General features: G+C 43.0%; 1 protein-coding gene across 1 annotated transcript in view; it reads left to right on the top strand.

Annotated features, from left to right (window-relative positions):
- baz1b (bromodomain adjacent to zinc finger domain, 1B) overlaps nucleotides 1–26,311 on the top strand; it is a 92,284-nt gene that overhangs the window by 15,682 nt on the left and 50,291 nt on the right. Inside the window, exons 5-6 of the mRNA XM_078548467.1 lie at nucleotides 897–1,018; nucleotides 3,610–3,807. Of these exons, the coding sequence (XP_078404593.1) occupies nucleotides 897–1,018; nucleotides 3,610–3,807 (320 nt within the window). The remainder of the gene's footprint in view (nucleotides 1–896; nucleotides 1,019–3,609; nucleotides 3,808–26,311) is intronic.

Raw genomic sequence — 26,311 nt, 5'->3', positions numbered from 1 at the left:
GTTGGGACGTGGGATACCTTACCAGGATACATGGTGGTGAAAATAATCCACAGTGGCTTTTAAAAAGGAAGTGGATAAATAATTTCAGAAGATAAAAGTGAAAGGGCAGGGGGCTAGAACTAAGTTGGATAGATCTTTCAGAGATCCAGCAGAAACGGAATTTGTCTCTGATACTGCAAAATACAAAGAAAGACAGAGAAAGTTGCAGAGAACATTGGGGGGTAGGGGTGGATGTGGGATCTGTAGGGCAAACGCTGAAGTATTCAGTTACTTTTTGTTAAATTGTTAATTTTGGGTGTTTTAGCATAGTAATCCCTCATCTGAAAACCTTGGCTATTTTAATAATGTTTTTCAATGTTATGGGCACATCACCTGAAAATAAAACCAGTTGGCCCAGGAAGATGGAAGATTTCCTGAATCTTCCAAAGTCTGTGCTAAATTTAAACTTCATTCTTTTCAGTCATCAACTAGATTTTGTGTTTCGCAACTAGGGCTGAAATATGAACCTTTTGATTTTTAAAGCTTGGTGCTTTGGGATTAGCCTCCAGTGGGAATGGTGCTGATTTATGCTTCTGCTTTATGACACATTTGCCGTACAAAATCATGGAGCTGTTCACTTGCAGGTGTAGGCAGCAGGCAGTAAGTTGATAAAAGGTACGTGCAGATAAAAATTGTCATTCTCATACCATTCCAGGCAGCATGGTAGAACCCTACAAATGGGACTATGTAATGCCTTTAAAGCTTTTGGACCAGCTTCCTGTTTTGTTCAGTTTGATTTGGCTTGTTGCATGTAGTAATGCAAGTGGCTGCATTATCACCAGAATCTTGTCTGCACTGAGACAATTGAACAGTCAGAGTTGCAAAATAAATAATGACAGCTATGTTATGCTTATCAGGTGACCGAGCTCGTCGATCTCCACGCAAGTTGCCTACAAGTCTCAAGAAGGAAGAGAAGAAATGGGTTCATCCGAAATTTCTGCCCTACAAATATGATGTGAAGCTGCAAGAAGAGGACAAAGTGAGGAAAAAAACTAACTTTTCAATTTAGCTTCTTAGATTGATCCAAGGTCTGTGATCAGTTAGAGTTTTTTCCATATTTAGTTTGACTAGTTTATACCCAACAGCGATTACAGGCAGATGAAATGACACCTATCAGCTAGGGAGTTTCCTTACCTGATGCATAGGGCATTACAGCTGTATGAGATAGGCTAGATGGACCAACTGGTCTTTTCCTGTCGTGATGTTTTCATTTGTTATTGAAGTCAGTTTATTTTGGATAACAGCAGCTTGTAGTCAGTATGTAGTGTCTCTTTGAAGGATATTGATGCCAGCATTATGACTATCCTGAGTGAATTACTGTGTATGTGCTAGTTTTATTTAATTTTTTTAGGAGGGATGGAATGAGGAAACGTGGGGCATTTTATGCTCATCAAGGTCTGAGGTACTAAAACCATGAATGGAATAATTTTCTGTTCACCTTTGCAGCAGCATTGAACATTCCCGAATCAATTATGGAGTTAGCTGCAAAGTAAAGTTCCCATTACTCTATTTCAAAAATGGATTTTAATTCTAGCCTCAGAAGAGCATCTCCTATTGCAGTAGTGCACAGTTTTTTGACTTCTAAACCAGCCCTTGTTCAGAGTGAGATTTTGCAGTTATAGGCAGCTTTGTGTTTAGGTCCATTCCTGCTAAGAACTCAATTGTCACTGCCTTATTTCATGTTCAACCTCTCAATTCTACTTTTTTTGGACAAAAAAGACTACGCAATGAAACAGTGAAGGGTAGGGTCAGGGGATAGTGTAAAGAAACAGGACAGTTTTCAAAATGTAGATGCATGTGGTATTGGCAACATGATGGAGATTGACAGAAAATTGGTCTGAGACTAGCAAGGTTCATAGGCCCCTCTGCACTGTGTGCACATGGTGTGGGATACTTCACAGGCTGATCTGTATGATAATGTGATTTGGGGCAGACCAAACTTAAAGTGCCATTACTTGATAAATTCAATCCTTTTAAAATTGTAACCTTTTGAACTTACATCGTTCCTTCTTTGCTTTTTCATCCATTCTCGATGGTATCTGCTTTATAGCCTTAATCCCTTCCATATCCCCTCCATGCTGGGTCTGACTTCTGATCTGTTGGAGCTATTTTCTTTGTTACTATTTGTGTAGCATTTTTGGTTGCTAGCTCTTGCCACCCTGTCCTTGAAAATCTGGTATTGTCTGATGGCTGGCACTTTCTTTACACCACTGGCTACATCCTAGGAGAATGTACTCATTAGCATTTTTCATGAACTTGAATCTTTGTGGCTGTAATTATCAATGAGCAAGCTAAATGTGAAATGCAGAATAACCATTTGGGGTGCTCACGGGATTGCTTGCCGTTTTAAAGCTAAATGGGCACCTCTCACTCAAAAAGGCTGTGTCAGAAGGTGAATTTACACAATGGTCAGCTGCCGCCCCCACCCCCACCCCCAGAACTTTTTCTAAGCAGCTAATCTTCATGTGAGTTAGAATTTGAAAGTGTAAGGTATCATGCTAACCATGATCGTGAAACCTAGACAGACTAGTTTTTTTTTGTGTGGGAGGTAATGGGTTGCTTTCAGGAGTTAGCCCATTGCTAACTGCTTCCTACACGCCACCCCTGTCCACCACTACCCGAATCTATCTAGAGCACACCGAGGTGTTGTGGCATTCGAAGTGCTGTATTGAGTGAGATCAAGTTTGGCCCAGGCTCAAGCTGAATTCCTCATCTGCATGGTCTAAGCTTGATTATTCCATTGCTCTTTTGACCAGCCTGCAATCTTTCATTGCCCATAGCTTGAACTCATCCAAAACTCTGCTGCCTGTATCCTAATTCGCACACAATCCTGTTCACCGATCAGCTTCGCGCTTGACATTGGCTCCATGTCTGTAAACGACTCTTATTTTAAGCTCTGAAGAAGAGTCATACAGACTCTAAACGTTAACTCTGTTTCTCTCTCCACAGATGCTGCCGGACCTGCTGAGTTTTTCCAGCATTTTCTGTTTTTATTTCTAGTATAATCACTCACCCTTGTTTTTAAATCTTTCCAGAACCTTGACCTTCCCCATTTCTCGAACTTCCTTCAGCTCTCTGAGATCTCTGCATCCCTCTAATTCTGCTGTCTTGTGCACTCCTGATTTGAATTGCTCCATCATTGATAGCCATGCTTCAACTGCCTGGGTCCTAAGTTCTGGAATCCCTTCGCTAAACTTCTTGACTTCCCTACTCCACTCTCTGCCTTTAAGACACTTCTCAAAACCTACAGCTTGTTTTTGATCGCCTGTCCTAATGTCTCTTTATATGCTGTATCGTCAAATTTGTTTGATACATTCCTGTGGTGTGCCTTGCGATGTTTTACTACATTAAAGGTACTATATAATTACAGGTTGTTGTTATACAATTCAACACACCAGGCTGATTTGATAAAGTAGCTTAATTTGTTCGGTTAGTTCAGCTTGCTGATTCCAGGATTGTTCTGATGCAAATCCTCTGTAAAATCTTCTACTCAGTGTGGTTTGTAGAATATGTAGACTTAAATTTAAAATTTCATTTTTACTAAAGGGGGCCCTTTTCTTGTTAACTTAGATAATTAGTAACGTACCGGTTGAAAGTCTCATCCGCTCGGAGCGGCCGCCAAACAAGGAAATCCTGCGCTATTTTATCAGGCACAACTCGATGCGAATGGGGATGGGAGAAAATGCACCCTGGGTGGTGGAAGATGCACTTGTACAGAAATATTCGCTGCCCAGTAAATTCAGTGACTTTCTGCTCTCTCCATACAAGGTAACTATATTGCATTTCTGAAAAGTAATTGGGTGAATTTTGTACTTGGACTAAAGAGTCTGTTACGAGAAGTGTTAGTTTTGTATGTTTCTAATTCGGATGTGACACAGCTAAATACATAGTAAATCTCTTTCTACTCTTTTTCCCAACAAAGTACCTTAGCTTCAGCTTCCTTGAAGGGCATTCATTGGAGCAATCATCAGCAACAGTATGATGTCTTTCCGCTTCACAATTCGCCCTTGTAGCTTTGAGTGAGATTTAGAGTCCAGTTAGTGGATGTTCAGTGCTGTGGGCTCTTGTATACCGGGAGACTCACTTTAGGTTGATCACTTTTACAGTCAGCAGAGAAGTGAGGTTTCATCTCCTTGATCTGAGCGGGACATGATTCCAGGTACTGCAGGTTACAAAAGGCCCATTGTTATGCAGTCCTATTTGGAGATCCCTAAATGTGTTCGCTCAGTAAATTTGTCCAGTGAGTGAGTCATACAAATGTGAAAGATATGTGGTACGATCCACACTTTGTGCTGTGTTTGCTGATTTCATCCTAGAGTCTTAAAAGATGTGGCTAGTGAGATAGCTGATGCATTGGCTTTAATTTTCCAAAACTCCCTACATTCGAGAAAGATCTCATTAGATTAGAAGATAGCAAATATAACTCCATTATTCAAAAAGGGAGGCAGACAGAAAGCGGGAAACTGCAGGCCAGCTAGCTTAACATAGGGAAAATGTTAGAAGCTATAGCAGGGCACTTGGATAAGCTCAAGGCAATCAGGCAGAGTCAACATGGTTTGGTGAAAGGGAAATCATGTTTAACCAACTTATTGGAGTTCTTTGAGGAAGTAACATGTGCTGTAGATTAAAGGGAACGGTGGATGTACTATACTTATATTTCCAGAAGGCATTTGATTAAGTACCACATCAAAGGTTATTGCGGAAAATAAAGGCTTTTGGTATAGGGGGTAACATATTGACATGGATAAAAGATTGGCTGGCTAACAGGAAGTAGAGAGTAGGCATAAATGGGTCTTTTTCAGATTGGCAAGATGTGACGAGGTGTGCCACAGTGATCAGTGCTGGGACCTTGACTGTTTGCAATGCATATAAATGACTTGGATGAAGGGATGGATGGGGTGATTGCCAAATTTACTGATGACACAAAGATAGGCAGGAAAATAACTTGTGAAGAGGGCAGGCAGTGACTAGTGGGGTACCGCAGGGATCGGTGCTGGGACCGCAGCTATTCACAATATATATTAATGATTTAGATGAGGGAACTAAATGTAATATCTCCAAATTTGCAGATGACACAAAGCTGGGTGGGAAGGTGAGCTGTGAGGAGGATGCAGAGATGTTTCAGTGTGATTTGGACAAGCTGAGTGAGTGGGCAAATGCATGGCAGATGCAGTATAATGTGGATAAATGTGAGGTTATCCACTTTGGTAGCAAAAACAGGAAGGCAAATTATTATCTGAATGGCTATAAATTGAGAGAGGAATGTGCAACGAGACCTGGGTGTCCTCGTACACCAGTCGCTGAAGGTAAGCATGCAGGTGCAGCAGGCGGTAAAGAAGGCAAATGGTACGTTGGCCTTCATAGTAAGAGTATTCATGTACAGGAGCAGCGATGTCAATTTGCTGCAATTATACAGGGCCTTGGTGAGACCACACCTGGAATATTGTGTGCAGTTTTGGTCGTCTTATCTAAGGAAGGATGTTCTTGCTATAGAGGGAGTGCAGTGAAGGTTTACCAAACTGATTCCTGGGATGGCGGGACTGACATATGAGGGGAGATTGAGTTGGTTAGGATTATATTCGCTGGAATTCAGAAGAATGAAGAGGGATCTCACAGAAACCTATAAAATTCTAACAGGACTAGACAGGGTAGATGCAGGAAGGATGTTCCCAATGGTGGGGGAATCCAAAACCAGAGGTCACAGCCTGAGGATACGGGGCAGACAATTTAGGATTGAGATGAGGAAAAATTTCTTCACCCAGAGAGTGGTGAGCCTGTGGAATTCGCTACCACAGAAAGTAGTTGAGGCCAAAACATTGTATGTTTTCAAGAAGGAGTTAGATATAACTCTTGGGGCGAAAGTGATCAAAGGATATGGGGAGAAAGCGGGAGCAGGCTATTGCGTCGGATGATCAGCCATGATCATAATAAATGGCGGAGCAGGCTCGAAGGGCCGAACGGCATACTCCTGCTCTTATTTTCTATGTTTCTATAAGGAGCTACAAAAAGATATAGATAGGTTAAGTAAGTGGGCAAACTTCTGGCAAATTGAGTATAATGTGGGAAAATGTGAAATTGTCCAGTTTGGCAGGAAGAACAAAAGAGAGGCGTATTATCTAAATGATGAGAGATTGCAGAACTCTGAGATTCAGAGGGACCTGAGTGTCTTAGTGCATGAATCACAAAAGGTAGGTATAGCAAGTAATTAGGAAAGCTAATAGAATGTTATCATTTATTGCGAGGGGAATTGAACACAAAGGTAGGGAGGTTATGCTTCAGTTATACAGAGCACTTGTGAGGCTTTTAAAGAAATGTAACTGCATTGGAAGCAATTCAGAGAAGGGTTTACCACACTAATATCTGGAATGGGCGGGTTGTCTTATGAGGAAAGCTTGAACAGGCTAGGCTTGTGTCCACTGGAGTTTAGAACAGTAAGAGGCAACTTGATTGAAATATATCAGATCCTGAGGGGACTTGACAGGGTAGATGTGGAGAGGATGTTTTCTCTTGTCAGAGAATCTAGAACTAGAGGTCACTCATTAAAAATAAGGGGTCGCCCATTTAAAACGGAGATGAGGCGAAATCTTTTCTCTGAGGGTCGTGAGTCTCTGTAACTCTCTTCCTGAAAAGCAGAAGCTTTTTAAGAATACTTTTAAGGCAGAGGTGGATAGATCCTTGATAAGCAAAGGGTGATAGGTTATCGGGGGTAGACAGGATGCAGATTTGAAGTTGCCATCAGATCAGCCATGATGTTATTAAATAGTGGGGCAGGCTCGAGGGGCCGAATGGCCTGCTCCTTGTTCGTATATTCAGTTGGAGTGCTATGGCTTGTCTTACTCCTGGGTTAGGCATGAGAAAATGAGCCAAGTGTTCCCCCTTCTGATTGCAACCAAGTGATATTCTTCTGAATAGGCAGATCTGGACATCAAATAAGGACACAATTGCTCTCTGCTTGAGGTGTGGAGCAGTGGAATTATGGTTTGTAAGCAGTTTCTTTCATTAGGCACATTCCAATCTGAATTCAGCTTCACAAAGAGGTTGGATTTTCCTTTGAGCAAGAGTAGGAAAAGTTGTGATACGCTGGCCTCAAAACATCAATCTTGATTCCACTGACCTTGCAAACTACCGCCCCATCTCCAACCTCCCTTCCTCTCCAAAGTTCTTGAATGTGTTGTCATTTCCCAAATCCATGCCCACATTTCCCAAAACTCTTGGAATCCTTCCAATTGGGTTTCTGCCCCTGCCATTGTATTGAAACAGCTATTATCAGTCAAAAATTACATCCTTTGTAAGAAAGATAAACTAGCCCTCCTAGTCCTTCTCGACCTGCCTACAGCCTTTGACACGGTTGACCACACCACCATCCACCAACAACCCTCCACTGTCGTCCAGCTGAGTGGGACTGCTCTCAACTGTTTCCATTCTTGTCTATTTAATTGTAGCCAGACTATCACCTCCCATGGCTTCTCTTCCTGCTCGTGCGCCATTATCTCTGGTGTCCCCCAAGGATCGATCCTTGGCCCTCTCCTATTTTTCATCTAGATGCTGCCCCTCAAAACATCATTCAAAGGCACAGCATTAGTTTGCATGTGTACGCGGTTGACACCCAGCTCTACCTCACCGTCTACTCTCTCAACTCTTTGACTGTTGTTAAATTATCAAACTGCTTATTAAATTAAATTGCTAGTTAAACATTAAAGCCATTGTTTTTGTTACCCGTTTCCAACCACGTACTCTATTGACTCCATCTCTTTCCCTACAACAGTCTTGAGACTAAACTAGCTTTTTGCTTGGTGTCATATTTGACCGAGATGAGCTTCGGACCACTTATTCACATCATCACTAAGTCCACCTATTTCTACCTCCGAAACTTTGCCGTCGTCTCAGCTCATTTGCTGAAACCCTCTGTGCATGCAAACCTCCATTGGCTCCTGGTCAAGCAATGTCTTGATTTTAAAATTTTCATTTTGTTGTTAAATCCCTCAATGATCCTGCTCATCTTTGTCTTATGAATATCCTCCAGTCCCACAACCCTTTGAGATATTTGTGATCATCTAATTCTGGCCTCTTGTGCATCCCTGATTTTAATTGCTCCACCGTTGGTTACTGTGCCTTCAGTTGCCTATGACTCAAGCTGTGACATTCCCTTCCTACATCTCTTCACCAGCCTACCTCGCTTTCTGCCTTCAAGACACCCCTTAAAACCTACCCATTTGACCAAGCTTTTGGCCATCTGACCTAATATCTCCTAATGTGGCTCAGTGTCATAATTTGTTTTGCAATGCATCTCTGAAGCTCCTTGGGACATTTTTTTATGTTAAAGGCACTATATAAAGATAAAACGCTGTTGCATTCACTGCATAAAATGATATTGTCAGTACGTTGGAGTGTTTCTGTGTATGCTATTAATTAGAGATCAGTGCTGAGTACTCATGCATGGAATGAAAACCAAACTGAATGGCATCCAAGCATCTATAAATGGCTTCACAGTGAAATTTGCATTAGATATGCATGTCGTGTCCTAATAGCTTTAAATTCCACACCTGGAATTCCTCTGTACAACTGCAAGTTTAAACTTATCAGTGATGCTTGGTCAACTGCCATGAAGTAGAAGGCAGCAAGTTTATGTTCAAAATGCCATAAATGACTTGAATATAATATGGCTTTCATGGATACAGTGTGTTAGAGGTGGTTGTAGAGATTTGGGGCAACCATGTTGAGTTTCCTAAACCTGAAATGTAATTATTACTTTGTTGTCAAATGTGCATGAAAATGTCTCGCTCAACATGTTTGGTGTTTGCTAGTACTCTTTAATCTGCCAATATATCCTCTTGAAGGTGATGGCATAGAGTTCCTTTTGCAATAGGTATCCACCAGTACCATTCCCAATTACCCACTCTTCATTTGTGTATCGACAGTTAATATTGACTGATTGTTTGATGGAAGAATTTTTGCATTAAACTTCATCCTGGCAGTGATGTATTTGCAGGTGAACTTTTCAGCAAAGGTCATTGGATAGCAATCAGGAACAGGAGCCCTTGGTCCCTGTTACTTAATATGGGGTACTGAGGACATATGCAATGCCGTACCTTCTGTGACTAAAATCAGCTCTTCATAGACTCTGAATCAAAGTGGAGAGCCTCTGGGCTGTACGATTTCCGTTAGGCGCTAGTTATGCTAGTTAAGCCATTTGTTTTTAATCACCAGGTGGAGGTGAGCGCAAGCGGGTGGGGAGAGGTTTTTTTTTCTATGCTTGGATTGAGGTATTGTAATTTTGCAATCACCGATCTCTCAGACTGATCCCAGCACAGCAGTAGTTGGGATGTTAATGTGAATTTCTTGATAATTAATGCAGCCTCCTAAATGGACTGAAGATGATGAGGTAAGCTGCTACGTCAGCTTGATCTGCATGAGTTATTGTGCTATTAGTGGTGGCTGTGTGTCTGTTCAGAGTATGGCTGTCACCTTTAACTGTTTACCTGTTTAATTTGCCGCTGTCCTCTCATAGATGCTTATCCTTGCCCCAACCCTTCAAGAGTTAATGATGTGTGCCAAGGATTATTTTTGAAGCCAGTGTTGCTTTTAAAGTCTATTGGAAAAATAATAAGGCCTTCTTTTTAACAAGCTAACCCACTGATGTCCCCACTCCAAGAAAATATGTGAGCTTAATGTATCTGTGTATTTAATTATTCTCTGTATTTTCCAATTTGATGTTTTTTTCAATGAACATAACTTTTTTCTGAACAGAAAAAAAAAGACTTTCTGGTATTCATGCTCTAAAATGTTTCAGATAGTTGAAGGATAGCTTATTACCAGAGGTGAAGTTGAAGGATAGCTTGTTACCAGAGGTGAAGTTTTCTCCAGCCTCAAGTAATAAGCAATACTAAAAGCTCTTTTCACAACTTTTCCACTTTTGTGATATAATTACAGAAATTAGCATAGAAAGGGAGGAGGTTCTAAGTGGTCTGGCAGGCTTAAAAGTAGATAAATCTCCAGGCCTGGATGAAATGTATCCCAGGCTGTTGAGTGAGACAAGGGAGGAGATAGCAGGGGCGCTGGCAATTATTTTCAATACCTCTCTGGCCACAGGAGAGGTGCCAGAGGACAGCCAATGTGGTACTGTTATTCAAGAAGGGAGGAAGGGATAAACCAGGGAACTACAGGCCAGCTAGTCTAACCTCAGTGGTGGGGAAACTATTGGAAGCAATTCTGAGGGACAGAATTAATCTACACTTGGAGAGGCAGGTATTAATCAAGGACAGTCAGCATGGTTTTGTTCAGGGGAGGTCATGTCTGACCAATTTGATTGAATTTTTCGAAGAGGTGACCAGGTGTGTAGATGAGGGCAATGCATTTGACATAGTCTACTTGGACTTCAGCAAGGCTTTTGATAAGGTCCCGCATGGGAGACTGATAATGAAGGTAAGAGCCCATGGGATCCAAGGCAATTTGGCAAATTGGATCCAGAATTGGCTGAGTGGCAGGAAGCAGAGGGTGATGGTCGAGGGGTATTGCGTGCAGTTCTGGAATCCGCATTATAGGAAGGATGTGATTGCACTAGAGAGTGCGTGCAGAGGAGATTTACCAGGATGTTGCCTGGGCTTTAGTTATGAGGAGAGATTGGATAGACTGGGGTTATTTTCCTTGGAGCAGAGGAGATTGAGGGGGTACATGATTGAGGTGTATAAAATTATGAGAGGCATAGATAGGGTAGACAGGAAGGAACTTTTCCCCTTGGTGGAGGGATCAATAACCAGGAGGCATAGATTTAAGGTGAGGGGCAGGAGGTTTAGTGGGGATGTGAGGAAGAATTTTTTCATTCAGAGGGCGGTGGGAATCTGGAACTCACTGCTTGAATGGGTGGTAGAGGCAGAATCCCTCATAACATTTAAGTATATGGATGTGCACTTGTGATGCCATGGCATACAAGGCTATGGGCCTAGTACTGGAAAATGGAATTAGGATAGTTAGGGACTTGTTTGACTGGTGCAGACTCGATGGACCGAAGGGCCTTTTTCTATGCTGTAGATCTCTATCATTAGCCATATATGGTCCATGCAAACCATCATTTGGTCCTGTTGAATATGCTTTGGTCTGGCTACATACACCAGGTGTTATCATTTTGGTTTTTGGTCCTTGTTCCCCCCTTCCCATTCACACACCATCCAAACTTGGACATAAACTGTCATTCCTTTGTCATCGTTGATTCAATACACTGGAATTTCTGACCTATGACCTTTGTGGGAGCACCATCAGCGCTGCAGTGGTTCAAGAAGGTCCATTACCTCTTCGGGGACCAGGAATGAGCCCTGAATGCAGCTTTGCCAATTCCCCTCTACTTAGATTGTATTAATGCTGTGTGTTTTGTTACAAATATGTCTCTGCTTTCTCTCTTAACAAATGTCAAGTTTCACTTTGGTTGTAAATTTTCCAACCAATTTAGCTCACAAATTAAATCCAAGCTGCAATTATGAAAAGGAAGGATCCTCACTAGCTGCCTTTGAGGATGTGTCTGCCATCATAAAGTCCTGGAGCTAAACAGGTTAAAAAGATCTCTAGCAGGAAGCATGTGATAAGACCAGCCTTCAAGCATGGAGATTGTGATGGGTGGTCACCTCATATACATATAAACTAGGAGCAGGAGTAGGCTGCTCATAAGAGCATGGCTGATCTGATTGTAACCTGAACCCCACATTCCTGCCTACCCCGATAACCTTTCACCCCCTTGTTAATCAAGAACATATCAAGCTCTGCCTTAAAAATATTCAAAGACTCTTCGTCCACCACATTTTGAGGAAGAGAGTTGTAAAGACTCACGACCCTCAGAAAAAAATTCTCCTCATCTCTGTCTTAAATGAGCGACCCCTTATTTTTAAACAGTGATCCCTAGATCTCGATTCTCCCACAAGAGAGGAAACATCCTCTCCACATCTACCCTGCCATGAACCTTCAGGACCTTAAAGGTTTCGATCAAGTCGCCACTTACTCTTCTAAACTCCTTTAAGACAGGCAGCACGCAAACTTCATGCTGCCTTCTCATCAACATGATTGCAGCATGCAGCCCAGTGCAAAACATGCTGCTGACTGGCTGCACACTCAACACACAACCCAGCAGTGAGTGTGGCTAGCATGATGCACAGCTAGCTTGGACCTCAAAGGCAGCTTGCCCCTCTTAAAGGGAACCTACATGCAGGCTATAGGAGCTGTTGGACCAATCTCAGGAAGACTTTGGTGGAAGGAAAAGGCCTGCAAATGGGACAAAAAAGCCAGAGAGAGGTTGCCTCAGGCTTTCAGATGCAAAGCTGAAAGCCTTAGTGATGGAGGCTGAAAGTCAGAAAGAGGCCATATTCCTACATGGGTTCAAAAGGCCTTTGAGGCAGACCCATGAAGGTAATGGAAGCTTTAACTTGTTTGGAAATATACACAAAGCTATATCCATTATAGTTGATTGTTCACTAACAAGTTTAGTTCAGTTTTGGTTTTTCTATTTTAATCCAAAGCACTTATGTTCTATAATCTGCAAAAAAAAAGGATTTGCATAGCTACAGATGGAGCTGGATGTTTTATTTTTCTCCAGAATTTTTATTCCTGCATTTCTGGCCTGGTCTTTTCCTTTCACGTTTATAAAAAACCTGTTGGAGGTATAATTTTGTCTGTAATAATTCAAGATTTTAAATTAGTTGAGGATGATTTTAGAAAATGACATAAACCAAAAGTATATGTGATTCTTGAAAATATAATAACTTGTTACTCTTCTAATTGAAGAGCATGAAGGGCATAACAGGGTAGATGTAGATAGGATGTTTCTGCTGGCCAGTGAGTCTAGAACCAGGGGACACAATCTCCAAATAAGGGGCAAGCCATTTAAGACTGAGATGAGGGCCCCTCAAAGGGTGGTAAATCTTTGGAATTCTCTACCCCAGAAGGCTGTGGAAACTTAATCACTGAGCATGTTCAAGACAGAAATTGATAGATATCTGGATGCTAATGGTGAATGGCAGAGCAGGCTCAATGGGCCGAATGGCCTGCTCCTGTGTTCCAAATAAAATTTTTATTTGTACCATTCAATTCTAACACACTCATACACATTGCTGCCTTTCCTCTTTGGTCTTGTTGCATATGCTTCAGCTTTATCACCGTTGTGTGCACTGTACCTTAGCAATTAGATGCTGCCAGACCTGCTGAGTTTTTCCAGGTATTTTTATTTTTGAATTAGATACGTGCTTTTGGAAGAGGTAGGGGCACTACTTATTTGCTAACTTAATTACTTTGTCAATCCTTTACCATTGTGTTAAGACCAGAGGAATGACACTTGGGGAAATACGTTGTTTTGTTTTAATCTCACCAACAGTTGAGTAGTGTACAGTTTACAAAGTGGCATTAACAGCCAGTTTTAGTATCAGTATTTTTCTATGTCTAGTATAATAGCAAAGAGATGTATTTATTTGCTTTGATGTTTATTAAGATGAGAAAAAAGTACATCCCCAGTGCTAAGTGATATAAATGGTTTAAAAATAAGGATTGGAAAATGTTCTTAGCCTAGGGTTGAAGGCAATGCTCCTTTTCTGTGTCTCACTGCTCCATTTTTTGCTAGGTCCCTGTGGCCTACACTTTCAAATACAATGCTGAAATAGAGAAGCACTGTAGTTTAGTTTGTAGTTTCAGAATATCTTGATTGTTCTCAATCAGGGTGATTCAGAACTCCGTTACAACTGTACAGGGCATTGGTGAGACTGCATCCAGAGTACTGTGTCAAGTTTTTGTCTCCTTATTTAAGAATTATATACTTGCATTGGAGGCAGTTCAGAAGAGGTTCACCAGGTTGATTCCTGGGATGAAGGCATTGTCTTATGAGGAAAGGTTAAGCAGGTTGGGCCTATATATTGGAGTTTAAAAGAATGAGAGATGATCTTGCTGAAATATCAGATTCCAAGGGGGCTTGACTGAGAAGGTATTTTCTCTTGTGATGGAATCTGGATCAAGGGGACACAGTTTCAAAATAAAGGATCTCCCATTTGAGATGAAGAGGAATTTCTTCTCAGAGGGTCGTTAATCTTTGGAATTCTCTACCTCATTGAGCAATGGAGGCTGCTTCATTGAATATATTCAAGGCTGAGTTAGACAGATTTTCGAGCTACAAGAGAGTCGAGGTTTATGTGGGGCAGGCAGGAAAGTGGAGTTAAGGGCACAATAAGATAAGCCATGATCTTAATGAATGGTGGAGCAGGGCTAAATGTCTTGCTCCTGTTTTTATGTTCTTTTTCATAGAGAAACACAACTGTTGAGTAAGTAATTAGTAGGACAGTTAATTTATCTTTAGTTATGCCCAGAAGTTTGCATTTTCGCTAACCTCTGGAGTTTTATGCAGGATTTTCTGTGGAATATTTCACCTTAAAAGGCCATTGGAATAGATGGCATAGAGAGACAATTGGACTCATTTCTGGAGGGAATGATGCATTGAGAAGGTGGATATAGGGGGAGTTAATCTATGAAAAGTGGGGGTGGGACTACTTGCATCTAATTGTCCTTGCCCTAAAAAGTTCTAATATTTGTTTGGCTCCATAGAATCATAGAATGGTGACAGCACAGAAGAAGGCTGCTTAGCCCATTGTGTCTGTGCTGGCCCTCTGCAAGAACAATTCATCTAGTGCCACTATCCCACCTTATCCCTGTAGCCCTACGTTTTTTTTTTACACTTCAGATCATGATCCAATTCTCTTTCAAAAGCCACAATCGAATCTGTCTCTATCACACTCTCAGGCAGTGCATTCTAAATCCTGCTCGCTTCATTGAAAAGTTTTTCCTCATGTTGCCATTGCTCCTTTTTCCAGTCACTTTGGTTCTCAATCCTTCTACCCCTCATGATTTTGAACATGTCTATCAAGTCTCCTCTCAACCCTCTCTTTAAGGAGAACAACCCCAGCTTCTCCAATCTACCCATATAACTGAAGTTCTTCATCTCTGGAACCATTCTCCCGAATCTTTTCTGCACCTCCCTAATACCTTCACACCCTCCCTGAAATGTAGTGCCCAGAATTGGACATAATACTCCAGTTGAGGTCAAACCGCCGTTTTATGCAGATTTAACATGATTTATTTTGTACTCTGTGTCTCTATTAATAATGTCTAGGATGCTGTATGCCTTATTAACCACTCTCAAACCATCTGCCACCTTCAATGATTTATGCACATATATGTCCATTGCTACCTTACTGACACACCTAGACTGGGGTGAATTAAAAGTCACATTGTGGAAGTACGAGGAGAAAATATATTAACAAATATTGAAGAAAAAGATTGCAAAACGATGGCTTGCTGTAGTTTTAGTTAAAATTTATTATGGACAATAACTGATCTGCTGTGGTGGTGCTTGCTAAGGAAAAATAAGTATTTTCTGTCTTTTATTAACTCTGTCTCCCGTTCTCTAACTGCACTCTGTTTGCTCCCATTCTTTGTTCTTTCTTTTTTGACTCCTTTCCTCCCTCTCTCTGTGTACCTTTCATATACTTATTAAATATATGTGTACTGTCTCATTCTTTCTGTATGTGTCTCCCCTTTTCTCCTCATTCCTTTCATGGTGATTTGGAGCTAAATTCAAGGCTCCTCCTATAGTCGCAGTACGTATCCTGTCTCTCCCTGGGTTGAAGTTCTATCCTCAGGCATTGCTGTAATCCTAAAGCTATTTAAAAAGAATTTGACCAACACAGAAGCACTTAGTGAACCTATGGGCAGGATTTCCCGTTCGGCGTGCAGGGGCGGGACCCACACGCTGACACGTAAAATGACGCAGGATGACATAGGGCGGAACTCCCGTCACCCAGCGTCATTTCAATTTTCAGGTCGGCCAGGGCGCAGCCGAATCAACTGTGCACCCACTGACCTGTCAACGGCCAATTGAGGCCATTTAAAAACTAATTGCAGTAGTTAAAGGATCTGCCTGTCCAAACTTAAGGTTGGCAGGCAGGCCGGGAGCCCTGGTGGGCTTCAGAGAAAGCATGAAACCTCATCCACGGGCGGGATGAGGTTGCATGTAGGTTTTTAAAAATTTAATAAAAGTTTAACTAATAGTGATGGACATGTCCCAACTCATGTGACAGTGTCACATGAAGGGACATGTCAGGGAAATTTTATTTTTCTATTTTTAACATTTTTGAATTTGGCGCCGATTTCCCTGAGGCAGCACTTAGCCTCAGGGAGATGAGTGCTCTCTTTCACGCACATGCGCGAAAGAGCACACTCTTGGCTTAGGGAATCACCCCTCGCCCGCACAGGGAGCGCATAGTGCTTCCTGGTGGATGTCACGCTGGGCGGGCCTTAATTGGCCTGCCCATGTAAAATGGTGGCACGCCCCCAATTGGTGGGAGGGGATTCTGCCCTATAGATCAGACACTCAATCCCATGACAAAATAAAAACAGAATTACCTGGAAAAACTCAGCAAGTCTGGCAGCATCGGCGGAGAAGAAATCAGTCAACGTTTCGAGCCCTCATGGCCCTTCAGCAGAACTGAAGCATAGTTTCAACAAGGGAGAAATATAAATTGGTTTAAGGTGGGTGGGGGGGAAGAGACACATTGAGGGTGTGGTGTGAGCAGATAATCAAAAGATGTCAGAGACAAAAGGGTCAAAGAGGTGTTGAAGGTGGTGGTCTTTGTCTGAGAAAAGTGCTAATTAAGAATGCAAGACAGGATATTCAAAGTACAGCTCTAGTGGGGGTGGGGTGGAAAGACTAAAGGTTTTAGTTTTAGATTTAAAAATAATGGAAATAGGTGGGGAAAGAAGAATCTATATAAATTATTGAAAAAAAAAGGCGGGTGGGGGGGGGAAAGAAACGGGGTGGGGATGGGGGGAGGGGGAGTTTAAGATCTAAAGTTGTTGAATTCAATATTCAGCCCAGAAGGCTGTAAAGTGCCTAGTCGGAAGATGAGGTGCTGTTCCTCCAGTTTGCGTTGGGCTTCACTGGAACAATGCAGCAAGCCAAGGACAGACATGTGGGCAAGAGAACAGGGTGGAGTGTTAAAATGGCAAGCGACAGGGAGGTTTGGGTCTTTCTTGCGGACAGACCGCAGGTGTTCCGCAAAACGGTCGCCCAGTTTGCGTTTGGTCTCTCCAATGTAGAGGAGACCGCATTGGGAGCAACGAATGCAGTAGACTAAGTTAGGGGAAATGCAAGTGAAATGCTGCTTCACTTGAAAGGAGTGTTTGGGCCCTTGGACGGTGAGGAGAGAGGAAGTGAAGGGGCAGGTGTTGCATCTTCTGCGTGGGCATGGGGAGGTGCCATAAGTGGGGGTTGAGGAGTAGGGGGTGATGGAGGAGTGGACCAGGGTGTCCCGGAGGGAACGATCCCTACGGAATGCCGTCAAGGGGGGTGAAGGGAAGATGTGTTTGGTGGTGGCATCATGCTGGAGTTGGCGGAAATGGCGGAGGATGATCCTTTGAATGCGGAGGCTGGTGGGGTGATAAGTGAGGACAAGGGGGACCCTATCATGTTTCTGGGAAGGAGGAGAAGGCGTGAGGGAGGATGCGCGGGATATGGGCCGGACACGGTTGAGGGCCCTGTCAACGACCGTGGATGGAAAACCTCGGTTAAGGAAGAAGGAGGACATGTCCGAGGAGCTGTTTTTGAAGGTAGCGTCATCAGAACAGATGCGACGGAGGCGAAGGAACTGAGAGAATGGGATGGAGTCTTTACAGGAAGCGGGGTGTGAGGAGCTGTAGTCGAGGTAGCTGTGGGAGTCGGTAGGCTTGTAATGGATATTGGTGGACAGTCTATCATCAGAAATTGAGACAGAGAGGTCAAGGAAGGGAAGAGAAGTGTCAGAGATGGACCATGTGAAGATGATGGAGGGGTGGAGATTGGAAGCAAAATTAATAAATTTTTCCAGGTCCCGACGAGAGCATGAAGCAGCACCGAAGTAATCATCGATGTACCGGAGAAAGAGTTGTGGGAGGGGGCCGGAGTAGGACTGGAACAAGGAATGTTCCACATAGCCCATAAAGAGACCATAGCCCATATGTGGAACATTCCTTGTTCCAGTCCTACTCCGGCCCCCTCCCACAACTCTTTCTCCGGTACATCGATGATTACTTCGGTGCTGCTTCATGCTCTCGTCGGGACCTGGAAAAATTTATTAATTTTGCTTCCAATCTCCACCCCTCCATCATCTTCACATGGTCCATCTCTGACACTTCTCTTCCCTTCCTTGACCTCTCTGTCTCAATTTCTGATGATAGACTGTCCACCAATATCCATTACAAGCCTACCGACTCCCACAGCTACCTCGACTACAGCTCCTCACACCCCGCTTCCTGTAAAGACTCCATCCCATTCTCTCAGTTCCTTCGCCTCCGTCGCATCTGTTCTGATGACGCTACCTTCAAAAACAGCTCCTCGGACATGTCCTCCTTCTTCCTTAACCGAGGTTTTCCATCCACGGTCGTTGACAGGGCCCTCAACCGTGTCCGGCCCATATCCCGCGCATCCTCCCTCACGCCTTCTCCTCCTTCCCAGAAACATGATAGGGTCCCCCTTGTCCTCACTTATCACCCCACCAGCCTCCGCATTCAAAGGATCATCCTCCGCCATTTCCGCCAACTCCAGCATGATGCCACCACCAAACACATCTTCCCTTCACCCCCCTTGACGGCATTCCGTAGGGATCGTTCCCTCCGGGACACCCTGGTCCACTCCTCCATCACCCCCTACTCCTCAACCCCCACTTATGGCACCTCCCCATGCCCACGCAGAAGATGCAACACCTGCCCCTTCACTTCCTCTCTCCTCACCGTCCAAGGGCCCAAACACTCCTTTCAAGTGAAGCAGCATTTCACTTGCATTTCCCCTAACTTAGTCTACTGCATTCGTTGCTCCCAATGCGGTCTCCTCTACATTGGAGAGACCAAACGCAAACTGGGCGACCGTTTTGCGGAACACCTGCGGTCTGTCCGCAAGAAAGACCCAAACCTCCCTGTCGCTTGCCATTTTAACACTCCACCCTGTTCTCTTGCCCACATGTCTGTCCTTGGCTTGCTGCATTGTTCCAGTGAAGCCCAACGCAAACTGGAGGAACAGCACCTCATCTTCCGACTAGGCACTTTACAGCCTTCTGGGCTGAATATTGAATTCAACAACTTTAGATCTTAAACTCCCCCTCCCCCCATCCCCACCCCGTTTCTTTCCCCCCCCCACCCGCCTTTTTTTTTCAATAATTTATATAGATTCTTCTTTCCCCACCTATTTCCATTATTTTTAAATCTAAAACTAAAACCTTTAGTCTTTCCACCCCACCCCCACTAGAGCTGTACTTTGAATATCCTGTCTTGCATTCTTAATTAGCACTTTTCTCAGACAAAGACCACCACCTTCAACACCTCTTTGACCCTTTTGTCTCTGACATCTTTTGATTATCTGCTCACACCACACCCTCAATGTGTCTCTTCCCCCCCACCCACCTTAAACCAATTTATATTTCTCCCTTGTTGAAACTATGCTTCAGTTCTGCTGAAGGGCCATGAGGGCTCGAAACGTTGACTGATTTCTTCTCCGCCGATGCTGCCAGACTTGCTGAGTTTTTCCAGGTAATTCTGTTTTTATTTTGTTTTGGATTTCCAGCATCCGCAGTAGCTTTTAGCTTTTTGTTTTTAACTCAATCCCATGACCTTTCCTTGGTGACATTTCCTGATCCATCCTCACACGAGTTGGCTGGTGTATTTTCTTGGGAGCTTGGGAGTCCACTTTGGAGGAGAAGAGCTACTAACTGTCAAAATCCCAGCTTTCACTCCAACTCCAGCATTGAAGATTCTGAGGAAATGGGATAAAAGCAGTATAACTTGTCATGCCTTATTTACTCACCGCAATGTATGTGGATGAGCCAGAAACTATGGAACTGGCTTAGAACAGTGTATGTGGAGAAGGCTCACCTGCTATGAGGCTATGGGAATGAATGGACCTAGACCTGTGTATTACTGAGGTCGATGAGCCACAGAGTGATTATTAATTTTGCTTCCAATCTCCACCCCTCCATCATCTTCACATGGTCCATCTCTGACACTTCTCTTCCCTTCCTTGACCTCTCTGTCTCAATTTCTGATGATAGACTGTCCACCAATATCCATTACAAGCCTACCGACTCCCACAGCTACCTCGACTACAGCTCCTCACGCCCCGCTTCTTGTAAAGACTCCATCCCATTCTCTCAGTTCCTTCGCCTCCGTCGCATCTGTTCTGATGACGCTACCTTCAAAAACAGCTCCTCTGACATGTCCTCCTTCTTCCTTAACCGAGGTTTTCCATCCACGGTCGTTGACAGGGCCCTCAACCGTGTCCGGCCCATATCCCGCGCATCCTCCCTCACGCTTTCTCCTCCTTCCCAGAAACATGATAGGGTCCCCCTTGTCCTCACTTATCACCCCACCAGCCTCCGCATTCAAAGGATCATCCTCCGCCATTTCCGCCAACTCCAGCATGATGCCACCACTAAACACATCTTCCCTTCACCCCCCCTGACGGCATTCCATAGGGATCGTTCCCTCCGGGACACCCTGGTCCACTCCTCCATCACCCCCTACTCCTCAACCCCCACTTATGGCACCTCCCCATGCCCACGCAGAAGATGCAACACCTGCCCCTTCACTTCCTCTCTCCTCACCGTCCAAGGGCCCAAACACTCCTTTCAAGTGAAGCAGCATTTCACTTGCATTTCCCCTAACTTAGTCTACTGCATTCGTTGCTCCCAATGCGGTCTCCTCTACATTGGAGAGACCAAACGCAAACTGGGCGACCGTTTTGCGGAACACCTGCGGTCTGTCCGCAAGAAAGACCCAAACCTCCCTGTCGCTTGCCATTTTAACACTCCACCCTGTTCTCTTGCCCACATGTCTGTCCTTGGCTTGCTGCATTGTTCCAGTGAAGCCCAACGCAAACTGGAGGAACAGCACCTCATCTTCCGACTAGGCACTTTACAGCCTTCCGGGCTGAATATTGAATTCAACAACTTTAGATCTTAAACTCCCCCTCCCCCCATCCCCACCCCGTTTCTTCCCCCCCCCCCCCCCCCCGCCTTTTTTTCAATAATTTATATAGATTCTTCTTTCCCTACCTATTTCCATTATTTTTAAATCTAAAACCAAAACCTTGTTAGCCTTTCCACCCCACCCCCACTAGAGCTGTACTTTGAATATCCTGTCCTCCATTCTTAATTAGCACTTTTCTCAGACAAAACACCTCTTTGACCCTTTTGTCTGTGACATCTTTTGATTATCTGCTCATCTCCACAATCACCACACCACACCCTCAATGTCTCTCTCTCTCCCCCCCCGCCCCCCCCACCCACCTTAAACCAATTTATATTTCTCCCTTCTTCTAACTATGCTTCAGTTCTGCCGAAGGGCCATGAAGGCTCGAAACGTTAACTGATTTCTTCTCCGCCGATGCTGCCAGACCTGCTGAGTTTTTCCAGGTAATTCTGTTTTTGTCACAGAGTGATTTGCTAGGCCGTGGGACGAGATAGTAGCCAACAGATACTCGATCTCACATTTCATTGGCCACTTGTAAGCACATGCCATTGTCGCCAATCTAAAGTGAATTCCTAAAATTTAGACTTGGATGGGATACTTTACCAATCTTTCAGTATGTCATGTTCTGAAACAACACGTTATCTAGGTAAGCTGTTGCTTTGAAAACTTTTCCATGAAAACTAGCATTCGTGTTCATGTGGTCTGATGTTGCACAAGAGTGTAATAATCATACAGCAGGAACAAGCTGATTCTCTCTGGTTTCTGTCATTGGCTGATTGAAACCTGAGCAGCTATTGCATAATTTTTTTGCCTATGACAGAAAGCAGTTTCTGTTTTGCAGTGTAGGCCGTCAGATGGTTAGATGGTTCCAAGATGTTTGCCTTATGTTTCATGATGGCGGACAAACTTGTTGGTGGAATCTCCCCCGCCTTCCGGTTTTCCATTTGCTGTATCAAACTCACTTTCTCATTGATTGACAACACTTTTAACTTCCCCACAAGTTTAGCCATATTCGCAGGCTTTGCACGTCCTTTCACAGGGAGACCTCAAAGTCAAATGATAGCTTGCCCAGTGCTCCATGATTTCATGTTCTTGTGTGGTCTAACTCTGCTCTGGTTGGCACAGTCATATGAGAAACTTGGGCAAGTTCGGCTAATCCAGAGTTACCAGCAAGGAATTTCGGCTTAACACGGGCATTGTTCCAATGGATTTGCTATTTTGCCGGTAGGATTGGTTGATGACTTCGATATAACTGGAATTTCGTGTCATTCGAGTTTGACTAATGGTGATTTCATTGTCTCTCATAAGGGTTAGGTAAGGGGGTTAGGTAAGCATGTTTAGTACTAGGTATTTAATATTGAATACTTTCAGTCTAAATTTTAAATGTAATATTTTCCCCAGCCTGTGGGGGTGCTCTTCCTTACAGATGTGAGGCAGATGGCTAGATCTTTGTTTCCAGCATCTAAATTTAGATTATGGATAGTACGTAAAAGATTTTTCTTTCCAGAGTTTGGCCCTAACTGGAGTGAATGCTAATAATACCCGAGTTTTCCGGATGTGTGTATGAAGCCTGTTCTTGCCCTGAGCGCACTTACCATTTTCTCATATCTGCTATCTGCATACTATAGAATTTGTAGTTTTAAAGTGTTAGACTTTATTATTTATGGAGAGCTTTGATTTTGAAATAATTTTCAGTACCGAATGGTCAAAATAGGAAGAAAAAACAAATTATAATATGCAGGATTGGCTGATCGTCTTTCGGTAATACTGATGTTAAGTTTGAAGGAAGAATCAAACTCTGAAGGCTAAGAAGACAGAAATGTAATGAATGCCACAAAGTTTTATTCTGTTTAGAAGCTCTTAATTGGACTGTGTCAGATAGGTTAATTAATGTTCATAGAGAAAGGTGACTGTGACCAGTGTGCAAATCACTAAACTGCTGGCCTGTAGTGCACCCAGTTGTATGGTCTCAGTTGGGATGATGTTGTGACTGCGCCCTTTGGCTGATGGACTAGAGAGCAGTGAAGTAATTAATTAATTAAGTTTTCTGCCCAGCAACCACTTTGGAAAAAGGCTATGGTGAGGAGCAAAACTACCCTATAAGGTGAAACTGAGATTTTCAATATCCCCCACCCAAGTTGGTACATGTATCTTCTCTGTATTCATATTTTTTGCTTTGTAGAGGAAGAAAATGTGAACAGTCCCAGGTCATATGTCGCAAATACCTTTAAGTCAGCTTTGCCACTTTGAATGATTGTTTGATGAAGGGTGAATGTTTGAATTTTTGTATGCAAAAATGTTGGTTCTGGAAATAACTGTTTCCTCTTCTTCCCCCACCCCCCTGCCAAATGCTTGGCTGACTAGGTGGTGTACCGTGAAAACATACTATTGACTGACCTCAGTTTGGCTGGCAGGAGGGTTGTTGTTATTGGCCTCTTTGCCTGGTGATTAGGGAGGGCAAAGTTTCCATGCAGCAATCTCCTGCTGGAGGTGGATGTGCAAGGACATCAGATGAGGAGGGTATTGGGCTCAGCTCTGATGTCCTTTATGCTTGCTTAGGTGAGCCACTGGAGATTGAATCCAGGAAGGATTGACACCTTCAAGAGGGAAGGAGAAGTGAAAATTGGAAGAAAAATAAAATTATATAACGTGATAGAATATGAGAGTTGGGGACTGCTATGTGCATTTATATTTTTAAAAGAGCCAAAATTTTATATATTGGGTTCTGATGCTCCTACACACCTTAAATAGCTTTGTATGGAAGCAATGACGTTATCAAACTGTGATGACATCATCATCATCTGATTGCGGCCTTGGCTCAATAATTCACTCCCACACGCTCATCCTCCAGCTGCTGGTCTGACAGCAAAATGTGTTTTTAATGTCACATTCATGGAGCCTCCTAGTTTTTCTACTGTAAACCAGTTCCTGACTGCCTTAAAGAGAGTGGAGGTAAGGATTTTAAACTGGAGATTCTAATGGAGGGTGGCAAAAATTGTATGAGATTGGAGTAAATGTGCTTAGCTAAGAGCAGTCAGGAGTTAATTATGGCTTGAGATTCTGCTGCTGAAGAGTGCGTGTTTCTGTACTTAAGTAAGGAGAATATTTGGCCTTGGCTTTGTAGTAGCAATAAAATGTGGCGTCTTCGGTCTGTGGGAGAGCTGTGCTTTGTAGTGGCGTATGTTCCTGGCTGCTTGTTTTTCATATAAATCCCAATGTCTGAATTTAGATCACTTGACATTTTTACCTTCTAGAAATGGGCCTAATAAGCAGGGAAAAATATTGTGGTTCTGGTTTTCTGTGCAGGGCAAATGTTCTGTTAGAGAGGGTAGTGTTTATATCGTCTTCAGTCATCTTTATCCTAACAGCACTTTATTTTGCTCATAGGTTGTCTTCAGTTTAAGAGAAAATTTAGGATTCTCAGTCTGTGTTTCCGCCTTCTATTTGGGAGGCCTTTTTAGCCAATCTTTTACTGCTTGTCCCTCTCCAATTTCTCACCCCAGATAACTATTCATGTGCAAGCTTAGGCATGAATTGTGGTCAACTACTTCATCATAAAGGGCATTGTAGTCAAACTTCAGATAACTCTCTTTTGTAACATTACTCAAGTGAGTTGAAGAGTACAATAGCTTGCATTATAAAGTGCCTCTAATGTAGAAATAGTCCTAAGCTCCTTTACAGAGGCTGGAGAAAAGTTAATTGGGAATATAAAACAGAAAAAATGGGTTCTGATTCATTTAGAGGAGAAATTGTAAGCAATGACGAAAACCTTGGCCAAAGGGATGAATTATAAGATGGTTTTTGAAGTTGATGAGAGAAATAAAAAGATGGAGGAGTTTTGAGAGGGAGAACACTTTAGAGAATGGGAGCAAGGCCACCAAAGTATCAAATTTTGGTAAGTGAGGAGGGATATTGCACCAAAGGCCAGAGTCAGAGTTGGGGATATAAGGCTGAAGGAGGTTGCACAGTTTGGGTAGGATGAAGCTATGGCGGCATTAAGTTGGAGTTTGTGGAGGGTGGAGGCCAGCAAGCATGATACTTGAGAATTAAGGACATGTCAGAAGCTTAGATAAATGTGTCACCTGGTATAGGAGCAGAGATGGACAGTATTGCAGAGATGGAACTAATTGCCTTAGTGCTAAATAGAATGTGGAGTTTGAAGCTCAACTCTGCACCAAAAAAGATGCAAGATTTTGGATGATCTGTCCAGTCTGTTAGAGTGTCTCAGTGAGGGATGGTTTTGATATTCCTGCAAATCAGTTGGAAAGTGTTTTGACTCAGCCATGATTTGTTGTTGCACAGTGGTCAGATGGAGATGGCCAAAAGAACTTTTGAAATCTGATCATAACTGTGGGTGGTTTCGATGAGCAGGTGTTGAGAAAGAGGGCACTGACAACAGATTCTTGGGGAACTCTAAAGATATGAGTGTGAATAATGAAATTGCGCAAGGGCAATCCCATGGGACTGGACAATTGAGAAGTACTGGAGGAGGATGGTTTGGTGAACTGCATCAAATGCTGCAGAAAGGTTTTTTTAAAAAATGTGGAAAGCACATTGTAGCATAGCCATAGACTATGTAATTTGTGACCTGCAATGAGGACACAGGTTATCTAACTTCTGCCCAATTTACAGACATTGCTTAGAACAAAAAAATGTTGGATTATTTCATGTTACCACTCTGCTGTTGGATAGCTTTATTTAAATTTGAAACTTTAAACTTTGGAATTGTATGGATTTGAAAAGGGGAGAAATTCAGCTCATATTGTGCACAATGACATCTTAAGAACTGTTACAGGAAAAAACAATCTCTGCTTCCATCATCTTTGTTGAAGAACTGTTCGCAGCTTATTTGAAAACTCATTTTGGTTTTGAAATCCACGCCAGGATGCATGTGGTATGATTAAATGTCATGCCCAGCAATGTCTGCATCCAGTGCATACTAATTCATTTAAATGTACACTGATCTACTTGTAATTGCTTCTTTTTGGATCTTCAACCTCTGATTGCTGATCATAAGTTTACTCATGCACATGTCCTCTGACAATGGAGACTAATAAGTTTACACATCAGAAGCAAGTAATTCTGTGTTTGTGGATCATGTCTGATATTGCTAATGGAACTTTGTTAATCTCTGAATATAAATATTCCTTTGGATAAAAAAACTGGCTTTTAAAAATGGCTTTTAATCAGTGTTATAAAAGAAGAACGCTCCTCCTGGTTTAAATTCAGTGCATGTTGAGGGAGGCTCAAAAAGGCAGGC

This window comes from Cetorhinus maximus, chromosome 9, assembly GCF_964194155.1.
Source record: "Cetorhinus maximus chromosome 9, sCetMax3.hap1.1, whole genome shotgun sequence".
NCBI lineage: Eukaryota > Metazoa > Chordata > Chondrichthyes > Lamniformes > Cetorhinidae > Cetorhinus > Cetorhinus maximus.
This window is presented reverse-complemented; position numbering and strand designations above follow the sequence as displayed.